A 16539-nucleotide genomic window follows, 5' to 3' on the forward strand; every position below is an offset into this window, starting at 1 on the left:
GCTTCATGAATCTCTCAAAAATGTTTTGTGAAAAAAAATGTTTTGTGATTCCTCTAGGGTGGCATTTTATTTTTTTAAAAAAACTACTTTGGGTCCTAGATTCTTAAGAAAATCAGGTGAAAGCTGTGGACCTTTTTCTCAGGAAGATGAACATACTGCACATACACACGACTTTGCATACAACCCAATAATCGGACTTATTTTTAGTTAGATGTTGTAATAAGACATTCTTATTGGAATATGGGGTTGAAGACTTTCTCAGTTAATCACAGATATCTTAATTATAGTAGTTTTCCTTTTTCAACAAATGGCTATTGATCTGTTTTATCTGTTCTCTTTCAGAGCTCCTGAATCAGCCAGTCAGTTGGTGTAAAGTTGAGGCAATGGCCTTGAAACCAGACCTGGTGAATGTAATTAAAGATATTGGTCCTCCTCCACTCGTGGTCATGTCTTTCAGCATGAAGACAATGCAGAATGCAAAGACACATCAACATGAGGTAAAGAAATTTGTACCTATGCTTTTTAAAATTGTTTTGAAGATTTTAAAAAAGATTTTATTTATTTATTCATGAGAGACACAGAGAGAGAGAGGCAGAGACACAGGCAGAGGGAGAAGCAGGCTCCATGCAGGGAGCCTGACGTAGGACTTGATCCTGGGTCTCCAGGATCACGCCCTGGGCCAACGGCAGGTGCCAAACCACTGAGCCACCCAGGGATCCCAGAAAATTTTTGAAGATTTTTATTTATTCATGAAAGACACAGAGGCAGAGACATAGAGGGAGAAGCAGGCTCCCCATGGGGAGTCCAGTGGTGGGACTCCATCCTAGGACTCTGGGATCATGACCTGAGCCAAAGGCAGATGCTCAGCTACTAAGCCACCCTGGTACCCCTGTACCTATGCTTTAATGCAATGCTTTCTTGAACTTGTACAACTATTCTACAAGGGGATATTATTCTTTCTGGAAGAGAAAGAATACTAATGCACTCCCAAACTCCATTTTAGAGATAGAACTGAATTTGTTGGGTGTTGGAGTTTTCTTTAAAGACTTAAATTTCTGGACTTATTTTTATTTTTTGTTATTTGAATTTTTTATTTTAGAAAACTTTAAGTGGACTTGGAATAATATAATGAACTTCCATAATCCTTTTACTCATTCAGTAGTAAGCAAGATTTTGTCACACTTGTTTTCCTTCCACTTTGTTTTCCCTGCTGGAAGTATTCTAAAAGCTAAGGTCCGATATTGTGTAATTTACCATTGTATACTTTGGTATGTATCTCTCAAAACATATACACTTTCTTGTAGAATACCATTATTGCACTTAATAACTATACCAGTGATACCTTGATCCTGTCTAAAAATAAAATACTCAGTCCATATTCATATGATTCTTTTTATCAAAAATGTCTTTTGGGATTATTTTTGACATCCATTAGTTTCAGGTGTACCACATAGTGATTTGATGTTCTTAGGCACTACAAAATAATCACCATGATAGGCCTAGTAACCATCTGTATTACCATATAGTTATTACAACATTACTGACTCAAAAATGTTTTCTACCAGTTGGTTTCCTTGAATCAGGATTCATGTAAGATTCACAGATGTTTAATTTTTTATGTCTCTTGAATCCCTTTTAAATGGGGGCAGCTTCCTCCCACTCTCTTTTTCTGTTGACATTGACTTATTTAAGAATCACTGTTTATTGTCTTATAGAATGTCCCATTTTCTGTTTGTTTGCTTCCTCGTGTCATTGGACATCTTCCTGTGTACCAGGGGTTGGCACGGTATGGCCTGTGGGCAAATCCAGCCTCACCATCTGTTTTTGTAAATAAAGTTTAATTGAAAGACATCCTGTCTATTAGTTCACAGCTTCAGTTGCTGTAGTTACTAGTCATGACAGTGGCCATGTGACCTGAAAACCTAAAATACTTAGTACTTGGCTCTTTACAGAACCAGTTTGCTCACCCCTGCTACTAGTTAGCACTAAATAATTTATTAGATTTGGTTTTGACTTCTTGGGTTAGTGTGCTCTATAGGTGTATGATATATTTCATACTGCATAATATATCAGCAGGCATGTAATGTCTGGTGAAACCACTGTTAGTGGGGCTGTGATTGATTAGTGGGTTCAAGTTTTCATCTGAAAGAGAAGTTTTTAACCTTGTCACTACTAATGTTTTGGGCTGAATTATTCATTGTTGTGAGGGCTGTCCTGGGCATTATGGGATGTTTAGCAGTAACTGTGGCCTCTCCCCAATGCCAGTTAACACCCCTCCCCCCTACTTGTAATAACCAAAAATACCTTCACACATCTCCAACTGTCCTCTGGGGGTGGGTAGCAAAATTGTTCCCATTTAAGAACCATTGATCTAATGACTCCCCCCTTCATTTTTTTACCTGAATGAGTTATTTCATTAGAAGTTGTAAGACAGTGTTTTAATTCTGTCATCCTTTCCACGTTTATTTATTAAACATGTTAAATATTAGAATGTTTACGGGCACCTGGGTGGCTCAATGGTTGAGCATCTGCCTTTGGCTCAGGTCATGATCCCGGAATCCTGGGATCGAGTCTTGCATCAGGCTCCCCATGGGGAGCCTGCTTCTCCCTCTGCCTATGTCTCTGCCTCTCTCGCTCTCTCTCTCTCTGACGAATAAATAAAATCTTTACAAAAATATTAGAACGTTTATTAGTTAAATTTTTCTGTAACATTAACTTTTCCTCATTAATCAGCACTATTTGGTTATGCTGCAGTAGTTTGTACAGGAAAGATGAGGTCATTGTGTACTTTCTTTTTCATTGCCAATTTTCTGAGTAGGAAGTTGGGGCCCTGCATTACATGCAATATTGACCAGTGATTTGTTAAATAAAAAAAAGTACCTGTCTTCTAGCCTTCAGAGTGAGGCTTTGCAGTACCATTTCACAAGAAAGGAAGTAGGGCTTCAGAGAAATTGCTGATTCAGGGCAAAAAGTGTCCAAGATGAGCCTGAAGTATCTAGTTCTACTAGAAAGCCAGGACAATATTAAAGTCTACTGAAGATGTGTCACAAGAGCTCAGGAGTCAACTTGAAGAGTTTTCCAATGGCCAAAGATGGAGTAGTTTGAGCATGGATATAGATGGCTGCAGCAGATTGAGACAGATGAGTTCACCCTGATACCATAAGCACAAGTGACCCTGCAGTGGTCATCTGGGAAGGTGGCTGGGGAACCAACTCACTGGTTTGGAAACTGGTCAATGAAGGGATTGAGTCTAGCATTTCTCTTGACCTTTTTGAGCTCATATTGTACCTCAGGTAATCAAATAATCGATAAAGGGAAGTGTCTCTTCATAGAAGGTTTCCATCCAAGAAATGATGAAGGAGAAATTGAATATTATGACTTTGCAATCCCCCGTGAAATAATAGATGTAGCCAGTGATCACCAGTGGCTGCTAGTATCACTAAAAGAGAGCTAACCAGACATGATGTGCCTGTGCTGTCTGATAGAAGCAATCAGTGGCAACTCTAACATATTTGTGCCAAAAAACTGAATATGATTTTGATCAGGCCTTCAGATCTAAATATGAATTCACCAGCAGTGTAGAAATAGAGGAACATGTTAGATGGTATTATTGGGATACAAGCAGCAGAATTGATATCATGGGGTATTTTATGAGACAAATGACCCAGTTTCTTCAACAGATGAATTGCAGGAAAATAATAGGTGGGGAGGGGTTGTGCCTATAGTTTTACATATCAACCAATTGCAGAGTATGGGCTTACTTGGTAAATAAAATTGAGATTGTTGGGAAAACACGAAAATTTGAATCTTACCTGGATATTTAGTGATTTTAAGGAATTACTGTTAATCATATTAGCTATGATTGTGTTATATTTTAACAACTTGTTATCTTTTGAAGTAGTGGTTCTCAGTGGGGTGAGATTTTTGCCCTTTAAGGGGCATTTGGCCAGGTCTGGAGACGTTTTTGGTTGTCACAATTTGGGGGTGGAAGGTGGTGCTGTTGGCAGCCAGGGATACTGCTAAAAATCCCACAGTGAACAAAATAGCCACCATAACAAAGAATTATTTGGTCAAAAATGTCCATAGTGCTGAGGTTGAGAAACCTTGTTTTAGAGATACATGCTGAAGTATTTGTGGATAAAGTGATGGGTCTGGGTTTTGCTTCAAAATCATCTGGATAGGGATCCCTGGGTGATGCAGCGGTTTGGCGCCTGCCTTTGGCCCAGGGTGCGATCCTGGAGACCCGGGATTGAATCCCACGTCGGGCTCCCGGTGCATGGAGCCTGCTTCTCCCTCTGCCTGTGTCTCTGCCTCTCTCTCTCTCTCTCTCTCTGTGACTATCATAAATTTAAAAAAAAATTAAAAAAATAATCTGGATAGAGGCAAGAAGTAGATAGGGATATTGAAGAGTTGATAATTGAAGTTGGGTGATAGGTATATGAGAGTTGATTGTGCTGTTTTTCTCTCTTAGTAAATGTTGAATGAATGAATGAATGAATGGGAGAGAGATTCTGTAGTCCTGTGTAAATTAGATGGCTTCCTAAGGGTTTAACTTACTTGGTTAGTGAAGTTGTTGACTCAGCAAATGTTTCTAAACCATGTGGTACTGTGATGGAATACTTGTGACTCATAAAAACAGAGGAGACAGATACTAGCCCAATAGCAGAAATAGATGTATAACTTACAGAAGGATACACATACTCTGGATAGCATCTACTAAAGGAAGCTGCCCTAGCCTGGGAGGCCAGGAAGATATCACTGGTTAGGGAAGGTTCTTGGGATGCTCTGAGGATCAGCCCCTGTGGGAGAGTGAAGTGCATGCTCTACTGACTGAGGCAACCAGGTACCCTAGAAAGTACAAATTTTAAAAAGAAAATGAATAATAGCCACAACCCCTCTTCCCCAGCTATGTCCATGGTTGGCATCCTCCAGATTATTGGTCACACATATCTATAGCTTGTTTTTTAAAGAATGAGTCTTTGGGGCACCTGGGTGCCTCAGTGGTTGAACATCTGCCTTTGGCTCAGATCATGATACTGGGGTCCCGCATCAGGCTCCCTGCGGGGAGCCTGCTTCTCCCTCTGCCTATGTCTCTGCCTCTCTCTCTCTTTCTCTGTGTCTCATGAATAAATAAATAAAATCTTTGGAAAAAAATAATGAAGTCTTTAAACATCACTTACCTGTTTTCTTTTGAGATCCCTGGCTGGGAGTCAGGAGCCCTGGCTTCTAGTTCCAGGTTGGACATTAATGGTTCTAAGTTTCTCTACCCTCCTCTCCCCTTCTAGTTTCTCTATTTTTTGTTTGTTTAAATACTTTTCATAATAAAAAGTTAAAATATTCATATGGATTAAAATGTTTATCTTTTAATATTCTTGGTGGTTTTGATGAAAATGCAGAATGTATAGTAGGCATCCAGTAAGTGATCTTTTCCCTTCTTTTATTTGCAGATTATTGCTGTGGCAGCTTTGGTCCATCACAGCTTTGCATTAGATAAAGCGGCCCCACAGCCTCCCTTCCAGTCACACTTCTGTGGTATGTACATTTTTTAGCTGGTCTTCTAATGGCTTGATTTCAAGACTAGTTAGTATGTATTATTAAAGGAGTTTTATTTTTGTCAGCTGTGGACACTGAGTCATATTGGATTGGTGGTTCCTATTCAGCTGGTTTTGTTCAAGGAGCAGATTTGGGAGGCAATTTGGCATCTCTTTTCCGTTCCAATGGTTATGTTATTGGGGTACTCTACTTTTTTTTCCCTGGGTCAAAATTATGTTATCACTATTTCCTTTCATGATGTCATTCTAAGGCCCAGAATAGAAGCCTGATCAAAGTTTTCGTATGGTGAGGCAATATGCCAGGGCATAAATGAATGTCTCCCTATTTGGGAGGAGTTACAGCATATCAAATTAGAGTTGGGTTTGCTATGCATAAAATTCAGTTGGTGAAAATATCACACAGAAATCTGCAATGCCATGAATAGTCTTCAAGGAGGATTCTGACCTATTCCATGTTGAGACTATGGCCAATTAAATAACCATTTTTTTGTAAACAAAGGAAGGCCATAACACTATTGATATGTTTCCTGAAATCTTTTCCAGCCTAGACCAGCAGTTACCTGGGACAGCATCTCCTGTCTTATTTTGTGGATATTAGGAAAGTGGGATTAGAAAAACAAGCATAGAAGGGAATATTGTGTACTGTTGTGAAGTTTCACTCTTTAAGTGAGGTAGAATAATACATAGAACAAAAAATGGTGAGAGTATTCTGGAAAATACGCAGAAGAGAGCAACCATGAGCTCACTCAACATGTTTTTATTCACTTGCTTTGTGTATATCATGATGTAAACAGCTGTTTTGAGTGGCATGGAACTTAAAGTATAGTGAAGGAAGCTTTGGTCATTTTATTCTTCTAACTTGAAGAAGGTTGGAGTTCCTTCATTGTGTACTGGTTAAGGGTTTGGTGATGGGGGGATTCCCTGTGGGCAAGACTGTTAAACTTCCTTCATTCTGACTTGGACAGAAGATGTTTCATGAAAGTAGTTTTAAACATTTATAGGGAGTTAGGGTTCTATGCATGGCTACTTTTTAAATCTAATCTGTTAAAATTTTTAAAAATTGTGTAAATGATGTAACATTTTAGTTTCAGGTGTGCAACATAACAATTTGATAATTGTATGTATTTTGAAATGATCACCACAATAAATCTAGTTCACATCTATCATCATAGAAAATTGTTTTTCTTGTGATGAGAACTTGTCAGATTTACTCTCTTGGCAACTTTCAAACATGCAATATAGTATTGTTAACTATAGTCACCATGCTGTACGTTACATCTCTGTGACTTATTTTATAACTGAAATTTGTAGCTTTTGACCCTCTTCACCCAGTCCCCCTTCTACCCCACATCCCACCCCACCTTTGGCAACCATCAGTCGGTTATCTGTATCTATGACCTCACTTTGTTTTTTTAGATTGCACATATAAGTGAGATCATATAGTATTACTTTATATGTCTGACTTTCTTCGTTTAGCATGATGCCTTTCATAGTCTATCCATGTTGCAAATGGCAAGATTTTTCTTATTTTTTATGGCCGAATAATGTGCCACTGTATAAATATACCACTTTTCTTTATCCGTTCATCCATTGATGGGCACTTAGGTTGCTTCCATTTCCTAGCTCTTGTAAATAATGTTGCAATGAACATGGGCGTACAGATATCTTTTCGAGTTAGTGATTGCATTTTTTTCAGACAAATACCCAGAAGTGGAATACCTAGATCATAATGGCAGTTCTGCTTTTCATTTTTTGAGGAACCTCCATACTGTTTTCTACAGCTGCTGCACGAGTTTACATTCCCATTAACAGTATACAAGGGATTTCTTTACATCCTAGCCAACACTTATTTGTTGTTGTTGTTGTTTTTTAAATAGGCTCCATGCCCAAGGTGGGGCTAGGACTCATGACCCTGACATCAAATCAAGTGTCACATGCTCTACTGACTGAGCCAGCCAGGCACCCCTCTTGTCTTTTTGATAATAGCAATTTTGACAGGTGTGAGGTGATATCCCAGTGTGGTTTTGATTGCCCTTGATGAATGTGATGTTGACCACTTTTTCATGTACCTGTTGGCCATCTGTAGGTCTTCTTTGAAAAAAATGTTTATTTAGAGCCTTTGCCCATTTTCTTAAAGTAGGCTCCATGCCCAGTGTGGGGCTTGAACTCAAAACCCTGAGATCAAGAGTCATTTGCTCTACTGACTGAGCCAGCCAGGTATCCCAGCCTTTGCCCATTTTTTAATTGGATTGTTTGATTTATTGTTCTTGAGTTATAGGAGTTCTTTGTATATTATGGATATTAACCTCTTATCAGATATATGGTTTGCAAACATTTTCTCTTGTTAGGTTGCCTTTTCTTTTTTTGATGGTTTCATTTGCTGTGCAAGAGCTTTTTATTTTGATCTAGTCCCACTTGCTTATTTTTGCTTTTGATGTAATCCAGAAAAAACATTGCCAAGACCAGTGTCAGGGAGCGTGCCTGTTTTCTTCTAAGAGTTTTACGGTTTCAAGTCCTTGTATTCAAGTCTTTAATGGATGTTCACTTAGTTTTTGTGTATGGTGTAAGATTGTGGTCGAGTTTCCTTCTTTGGCATGTGTCTAGTTTTCATATTACCATTTAGTAAAGAGACTTTTTTTCCCATTGTATATTCATATCTCCTTTGTCATAATTGACCATATATGCATCCACTAATTTCTGGGCTCTCTGTTCTGTTCCATTGATCTAGATGTTTATTTTTATGACAGTATCATACTGTTTTGATTACTATAGCTTTGTGGTATAGTTTGAAATCAGGGAGCATAATGCTTCCTGCTTTTTTGTTCTTTCCCAAGATTGCTTTGGCTATTTGGGATCTTTTTGGTTCTATAATGAATTTTAGGATTGTTTGTTCTGGCATTTCTTTTGAGTTCTAACAACATGACCAATGTTGAATCTTTTAACTCTTTAGAGATTAGGGGATATTTGTTTATATTTAAGACAGTTTCCATTTGGAAACGTGCAGCATATATGTACTTGAAATTGGACAGAGGTGGTGATGGAATCTTTTTTTTTTCTTACAGTTGTATCTAAACCAAAGGACTGTATTTTCCCATATACTTTCAAAGACTACATTAAGGAAAAGGTAAATAACTCATTATTTATTTATTTTTTAAATATGAAGCATCTATTTGTTTGGAAAGAGAAAAGGAGGATGGTGTGGATTAGTAGAATTAGGCTATTTTATGTATTAATTTATTAGACCTAGCCTTGCTTAGATTAAACTATGGCATTAATCCATTCAAAATGTATTAGAAATGTAAAAGTAGAAACATTATTTAACAATGTTTAAATATTTTGCCACCTGAAAATAATGTGATTCTACACCCTGTTAGTAGGTAGATAGGCTCAAATCCTCCTTCAGATAGCTTTAGTGGAAGCCTTTCCAAAATGCATGATCATGTGTTTACTGTTTTGGTGAAGTGTTGGGTACCCCCCACCCCCCAGCTTAAATAAAGCCAAGTGAAGTTGGGAACACTGTGGATATTAAAGGGGACACATATTGGGAAAGGTTGATATGGGCTGACCAGCTTTGAACAGTGATCTCTCAACTCTCAGTATACTCCATGAAGTTTTCATGGGTCCTTAATAAAATAGAGGGTGGGGAAAAAAGTAGTGTAATGTAGTGAGTTTGTCACAAAGGTACGCGTATACAGTGTAAAGAATTTTTTTTTTTTGGAGAGTATGTTATTTTTTGGTGAAATGCTTGTGATCATAAGTTTGTGGGTTAGTTTTATTTTTTTTAATATCCTCACTTGACCAAATTTTAGCAACCTTGTCAGGTTCCACTTATTTTAAGTTGGCTTGAGAAGTCCAGTAGTCTGGGGGTACTGTTGGATCAGGCTATTATTTGTGAAGTGCTCTGAATCACCTATCCAAGTAAAATGACTTAGGAAAATTTGTTTAGAGTCAAACAAATTATCAACTTTGTAGCCAAGTTAGTTGCAGAAAACTCATAGCTACCAACTTCCATTTTAAGAGAGTCTTAATAAGAGTAGATCTTTAAAAAAAAAAGAGTAGATCTTTTGAATATCTGATTTATTTTCAGTGATCCAAGTAGAAAGAAGCCTTTTGTGTGAAGATAGGTTTTATTTATACTTAAGACACTTATAATTCTTAAATGTGTGTTTACTTTCACTCTGGTTTCTTGTTTATAAGTTCTTAAATCATTCTTGGAGATTAGTTTATACAAACCTTGGGATTTCTTTATGTTGTAAATACATAAACAGCAAAGTCTACCAGGGATTATATAGCAAAGTAAGTAACATTTTTATAGGCACTCTGATTCAAATGCTTGTGCATTTGTGTCCAGATGCACAAACGTGTCCCTGTCGGGGGATATATCTGTACTTCATAATGCTCAGCATTTGAAGTTTTGCTTTATTTACACACTTATTACTAGAATGAGCTCCTCATAGACTTTTGGCAGTTACATTGTGAAACCCAGAATAAGCAATTTCATTGCTTCCTTTAGTTTTGTCATATGCAGGGCTTGATTCCAGGACCCTGGGATCATGACCTGAGCCAAAGGCAGATGCTTAACTGACTGAGCCACTCAGGTGCCCCTGGATGGATTCTTTTAATTCCAAGAAATCTAACCCTGCTTGAACAAGGAGCTAAGTGTAATACTTTAAGAGTAAGTGACTGGTATATTTTTATCTAACAGAATGTGAAGGTTGAGATTGCTGCAACAGAAAGAACATTGCTAGGTTTTTTCCTCGCCAAAGTTCACAAAATTGATCCTGATATCATTGTGGTGAGTAGATATCTCATCATGCCATTGGGGAACCTTTCATTCCTTATTAGTTATTTTCAGTACTTGTTGAGTAGCAGAGAACCTTTTTAATCTAGGTAAAATTGGTATATAACATTATTTAAGTTTCAGGTGTATAGTAGTATAATTTGACATCTGTATACACTCCAAAGTGATGACCACCAAGAGACTAGTTGCCATCCATCACCATAAAGTTGGTCCTCTTCACTTTTTTGCCCACCTCCCAAGCCCCTTCTGCTCTAGTAATTAGCAGTTTCTTCTGTGTATCAGTGAGTTTGTTTTTGTATAGTTTTGTTTGTTCATTTGTTTTTAGATTCCACATTTGAGTGAAATCATACAGTATTTGTCTTTCTCCACTGACTTACTTCACTTAGCTTAATGCCCTCAGGGTCTGTTCATGTTGTTGGAAAAAGCATGATTTCATTCTCTTTTATGGCTGAGTATATTCCTGTGTGTGTGTGTGTGTGTGTGTGTGTGTGTGTGTGTGTAATACATCCTCTGTATCCATTCATCCATTGATGGTTGTTTTGATATCTTGGCTATTACAAATGAAAATAGGGCTACATATATCTTTTTAAATTGGTGTTTTCACATTCATATAAATACCTAAAGTAGAATAGCTGAATTGGATTATAGATCTATTCTTAATTTTTTTTTAAGATTGTATTTATTCATGACAGAAACAGAAAGAGAGGGGCAGAGACACAGGCAGAGGGAAAGGCAGGCTCCATGCAGGAAGCCCGATGTGGGACTCAATCCCAGGACTCCGGTATCACGCCCTGAACCAAAGGCAGACCCTCAACTGCTGAGCTACCCAGGCATCCAGTCTATTCCTAATTTTTTGAGGACTCTCCAAACTGATTTCTGTGGTGGCTACACCAATTTACATTCTTACCAACAGTGCAGGAGCGTTCCTTTTTCTCCACATCCTTTCCACTTGTTATTTCTTGTCCTTTTGGTAATAGCCATTCTAATAGATATTGAGGTGGTTTTGATTTGCATTTCCGTAATACTTAGTGACGTTGAACACTTTTCATGTGCCTGTTGGCCATCTGTATGTCTTCTTTGGGAAAATTTGTATTTATGTCCTCTGCCTGTGTTTTAACTGGGTGTTTTTTTTTTTTATTGTTCAGCTTATGAGTTCTTTATATATTTTTTGAATCTTGAATCAGAGTGAAATGACCCTATGGACTGGTGGGAATTACTATAGTTTCTGCTAAAAGAAAGAGGGGGGAAAAAGAGCCAGCCCACTAGAAAGTAGTTGTTTTTCTCTAATAGAGAAGGAACTCATGAGTTATTGTTGAAGTTTAGGATATTCCAGTTATCTCCACTTATGAGTCCAGCCTATAAGTAAGTAAACTTGTGTTAACTATTGGTTTCTCTAAAATTTTGGGTTAGGGATGCCTGGATGGCTCAGCAGTTAAGTGTCTGCCTTTGGCTCAGGGCGTGATCCCGGAGTCCCTGGATCGAGTCCCACATCGGGCTCCGTGCATGGGAACCTGCTTCTCCTCTGCCTATGTCTCTGTCTCTCTGTGTCTCTCATGAATAAATAAATAAAATCTTTTTTTAAAAAAGTAAAATTTTGGGTTAGTGGCCCAGCTGTATAGTGGTCATAGGAATTAATTCCCTCGATTTGGTATCAGTTTCCAAAGTGTAAGTATTTGAGTTTTATTTGCTCAGTGGATCCTTTTTTTTTTTTTTTTTTTTTAAGTAATCTCTACAACCCAAAGTGGGACTCAAACTTAAACTCCAAGATCAAGAGTCACATATTCTACCAACTGAGCCAGCCCCATACCTGGAGCTCAGTGGATTTCTGTGACCTACTATTCTTTGAGGTCAGGGATAGGAATTTATTTCTCTCTTCATAACCAACTATATTCCCACTAGATAAAAGAGGTAATAATTCATTGAGTTACATTTGCCCTAGTTTTTAAGAGTCATAAATCAACATTTTGCTTTATGTTTCCTCTGGGTTTAGTTTATAGGCTCTTTGATGTGATTTCTTCCTTTCTTTTTCAGTTACTCAGATTATGTTGTGCTTTTGATTTTTTGGAGGAAAGTAGGATATAAAAGCATGTATTTTAAGTGTGCTATTGGTAATTTGGTAATATGAAACCCTTGCAAAAAGGTATGCTGTTCATTTCTCCACATTCACTTCTGCTCTTGGATACCTTTCTTGACCATGGTGTGGCCAAAGTACCTAGAGCTTGTAGGTTGTTATCAGTGTCTGTACCTGCTTCTCTTCCAGTATTCTAGGTATTACATATTTTGTTAATACATCTTAAAAGGACCACGAAGATTGTGTCCACAGTGTCCTGTTTTGGTGCTTTTGCTCAGAACTAGGTCCTCACCCAGTTTCCCCTAGCAGTCTCTCTCAGGCCCCAAGGAGATGTCCTGGTGCTTAGGATAGCTGGCCTGCCTTAGGGTCTTAGACTCAAGTCTTCATGTGAGAAATCCAAACTGATAAGAGAATCCTGACACTGGTGTGAGTCCCTAATCCCAGGAATGATCATTTGGAAATGAGACTTCCTCATGTCCTTGGATTTCTTAATTTAATAAACAAAACTACCATAAATACATAGTGGTACCCATTTTTAATTAAAATTAATAACAAGTAAATCTATTTATTGCTCTGATTTATTTTTTTAAAGATTTTGTTTATTTATTCATGAGAGACAGAGAGGCAGAGACACAGGCAGATTGAGAAGCAGACTCCATGCAGGGAGCCTGACGTGGGACTTGATCCCAGGTCTCCGGGATCACACCCTGGGCTGAAGGCAATGCTAAACCGCTGAGCCACCTGGGCTGCCCTCTGATTTATTTTAAACTTTATCTAGTTTCTTATTTTTTTCATCTAGTTTCTTAATAAACATAGACTATGAACCATATTATTCACATGATGGAAATTATCGTTATAGACAGAAAATTTTTGCATTTTTAATTATTTTTAAGTAGGCTCCATGCCCAGAGTGTTGCTTGAACTCACAACTCTGAGGTTAAGACCTGAGCCGAGGGATGCCTGGGTGGCTCAGCTGTGAGCGTCTGCCTTAGGCTCAGGGCATGGGCATGATCCTGGGGTCTGAGATTGAGTCCCACAATGGATTCCCCGTGGGGAGTCTGCTTCTCCCTCTACCTATGTCTTTGCTTTTCTCTCTCTCTCTCTCTCATGAATAAATAAAATCTTGAAAAAAAAAAAAAAGACCTGAGTGGAAGAGTTGAATGCTTAACTGACTAAGACACCCAGGTGCCCCTAGTTGCATTCTTAAGAGAATTTCTACTTGGTATAGTTTTGTTTCCTAATTTGAACTATTGTGTGGTATTATATGTTTTGTTTTATATTGATTAAGAGTCTAAATCAGTAGTGTTTGAACTCATTTCTTTAAAAAGAAAGTAGATACTGTTCCTGAGTTTTCTAAGAAGTCTGTGTAAACTGTTAAACAACACAGGCAGGTTCTCAGTTTTTAAGGAATTAAAATGGAATTATTTGAACACAGCTTTTACTGATCACAGAAAGTATGGGACATAAAAATTTGCATTTTGCCTCTGCGACTGTGAGGTATGAGCTGCAAATTAAAAGACATCATATGAACCTTGCATCAATTAGGATGAAATAAAGTTTATTCCAGCAATCTGCTTAGCAGCTTTGTTAATGTCAAGGCTAATGAATGCTGCTGATGAATACATTCCTGGAGAAGAAAGGACCCCAATCGGAGGTAAGCTCATGATGCCTTCAATTAGAGACCAGAAAAAGAAAGGGCAAAGAAATTCTGTGCATATGAAGATAAATCCTCTAATTTGCGTTTGTTATAATGTTATTGGCTGCCGTCTTTTTCTGACTAGGGTCATAATATTTATGGATTTGAACTGGAAGTGCTCCTGCAGAGAATTAATGTATGCAAAGTTCCTCACTGGTCCAAAATAGGTCGACTGAAGCGATCCAACATGCCGAAGCTTGGGGTAATAATAGTTTTCAAAATCTTACTTCTTGACTTGGCTTCTTTATATGGAGTGGGAACACACTGCTTCTTTGACTAAGAATTGTTTGTCTTGTGATAGGACATTTTAACTTTGACACTAACATCTTTTCCTTTGAATGCAGTATTTTATTGGTAGAAGCCACTAGTAGTTTTTAAAATCAGCTGTTAGAATGTACTTATTACCTCTACTTGGGCATTATCGAAGCTATAGTAGCCCTTAGAGCAGTATTACAGGGTTCAGAGATTGGTGAGTGTTACCATTCAGGATGGGGAGGGGAAGGAAGAGTGGGAGGGAGCTGATGTAGAATGTGTAAGAAGGCCATGGGCATTAGTAGCCCTGTCACAACAACTCCCAATTTCATGTACATACTTCTTGCAGGGGTAACAGAACTTGTTCAAGGTTGCAAGGCTAGTATGGGAAGAACTGAGGTTTTGAACCTGGCCTGTCTCTTAAAGCCTATGTATTTTTTGTTCTACCTGCTTGTTTCACTTAAAGAGGTTTTGGTGGTTTTTGAATGAAGCCACAATCATTTCCTAAGCCTGAGAGTGCTCATTGCTTGAAATCTTACTTTACTTAAAGCTTAGAAGTCAAATGAGCATGTCACCTCATCAGAGAACTTAGGAATCTATACCTTTTGTAATATTCTCCAGTGGATTCTGCTGTTGCAGATTGGAGTTGGAGCTAGTGCTCTTGCTTCTTTTCCTATTCTTATCTTTAGGGTGAAAAAGTTATTAACCCTCATCCCAGCATTTGATTTACTAACTCCTTATCCTTTACAGTTTTCTTTATATGGCATCTTCCAAGTGAGGTCTACTGTGACTACCCTATTTAAGATACAGCCCCCCTAAATTCCCATTTTCCTTACCTGTTCTACTTTTTCTCTTTTCTATACGTTTATTAATCCCTAAAACTCTGTAGTATCTTGCTTTTGATACCTATTTTTTGTTGTGTATTTCAGATGGAGATCAGGAATCTTTTCTGTTGTGCTCATTGCTATCTTCCAGGTGCCTAGAACAGTGTCAGCCTCTTAGCAGATGTTCAGAAACATTTGAGTGGTGGCTGACTGGGTGAATGGGAGATTGAGAGTTTTCTCATTGTAATTCTGAGCTAGCTTCAAATGAGTTAGAACAGAATGTTCTCAGTGTGTGCTCGTCCATGGGATTTGCTTTTTGTCCTCCCCATGTAGGGCAGGAGTGGATTTGGTGAAAGAAATGCTACCTGTGGCCGAATGATCTGTGATGTGGAAATTTCAGCAAAGGAATTGATTCGTTGTAAAAGCTACCATTTGTCTGAACTTGTTCAACAGATTCTGAGAACTGAGAGGGTTGTAATCCCAATGGAAAATGTACGAAACATGTACAGGTATGATCCTGGATGCTTTGGAATTTGTCTGTCTTGAAATGAGCAACAGCAAGAGACCAGCATCACCATCAGGCTGGAGGAACGGGGAGTGTGTGGTATTCTGGAGGGGAACTGCTTTCATGTCAGAACCAGCATCTCTGTTACATTAATAATTTAATTTATTTTGCCTCTTGAATTATTTTAATTTTATCAGTGTTTCTTCATCTCCATCACTTATCCCAGCCTCATCCAAATGTTTCCTAAGAGCAGTTTGGAAATTGATGTGATATTGAGGTTTCTACCCTTAATTCATTAATTCAGGAGATAGGTTACTCTTTTGGAAATAGAAAAACTGAGAAATCTTTAAGTTATGTAGAGATATTACTTGATTATTTCTTGTTTCCATTTTTATTGAAGCAAAATTGACAAATAGAAATTGTATATATTTAAGGTATACAAACTGATGTTTGATAAATGTACACATTATAAAATAAACACCACAAGCTGATTAACATATCCATCACCTCACATGGTTACTAATTTTTTTAGTGGTTACAATACTCTGGATTTACCCTCTCAGCAAATTTCAAGTATATAATATTGTTAACTGTAGTTGTATTGCTGTATATTAGACCTCTTGAACTTACTCATTTTGTACAACTGAACCTTTGTGCTTGATTATTTTCTAAACAGTTTTTCTACTCCTCTTGCCGCTTCTCATTTTCTTCCTGCCTGTTCCTCCCCAGTCCTTGGACCGCTTCTCTTTCTGACGATGTTCTCTAGGTGATCTCATCGAGTCTCAGGAATTTTAATACCATGTAGGTGGTGATGCTTCCTGCTTGGGTATCCTCTGCT

At 38.0% G+C, this 16539-nt stretch overlaps 1 protein-coding gene across 3 annotated transcripts in view; it reads left to right on the forward strand.

The window, feature by feature from the left end:
* The window catches only part of POLA1 (DNA polymerase alpha 1, catalytic subunit), a 310773-nt gene that overhangs the window by 29394 nt on the left and 264840 nt on the right, over nucleotides 1–16539 (forward strand). For all 3 annotated transcript variants that reach the window (XR_011998276.1, XM_025997428.2, XM_072744505.1), the window contains exons 15-20: nucleotides 343–497; nucleotides 5448–5532; nucleotides 8615–8676; nucleotides 10258–10347; nucleotides 14206–14322; nucleotides 15530–15705. Coding sequence is in view for 2 of the 3 variants with exons in the window: in XM_025997428.2 (XP_025853213.1) it covers nucleotides 343–497; nucleotides 5448–5532; nucleotides 8615–8676; nucleotides 10258–10347; nucleotides 14206–14322; nucleotides 15530–15705 (685 nt within the window). In the remaining variant the exon portion in view is untranslated. The remainder of the gene's footprint in view (nucleotides 1–342; nucleotides 498–5447; nucleotides 5533–8614; nucleotides 8677–10257; nucleotides 10348–14205; nucleotides 14323–15529; nucleotides 15706–16539) is intronic.

Source organism: Vulpes vulpes, chromosome X, assembly GCF_048418805.1.
Source record: "Vulpes vulpes isolate BD-2025 chromosome X, VulVul3, whole genome shotgun sequence".
Classification (NCBI taxonomy): Eukaryota; Metazoa; Chordata; class Mammalia; order Carnivora; family Canidae; genus Vulpes; species Vulpes vulpes.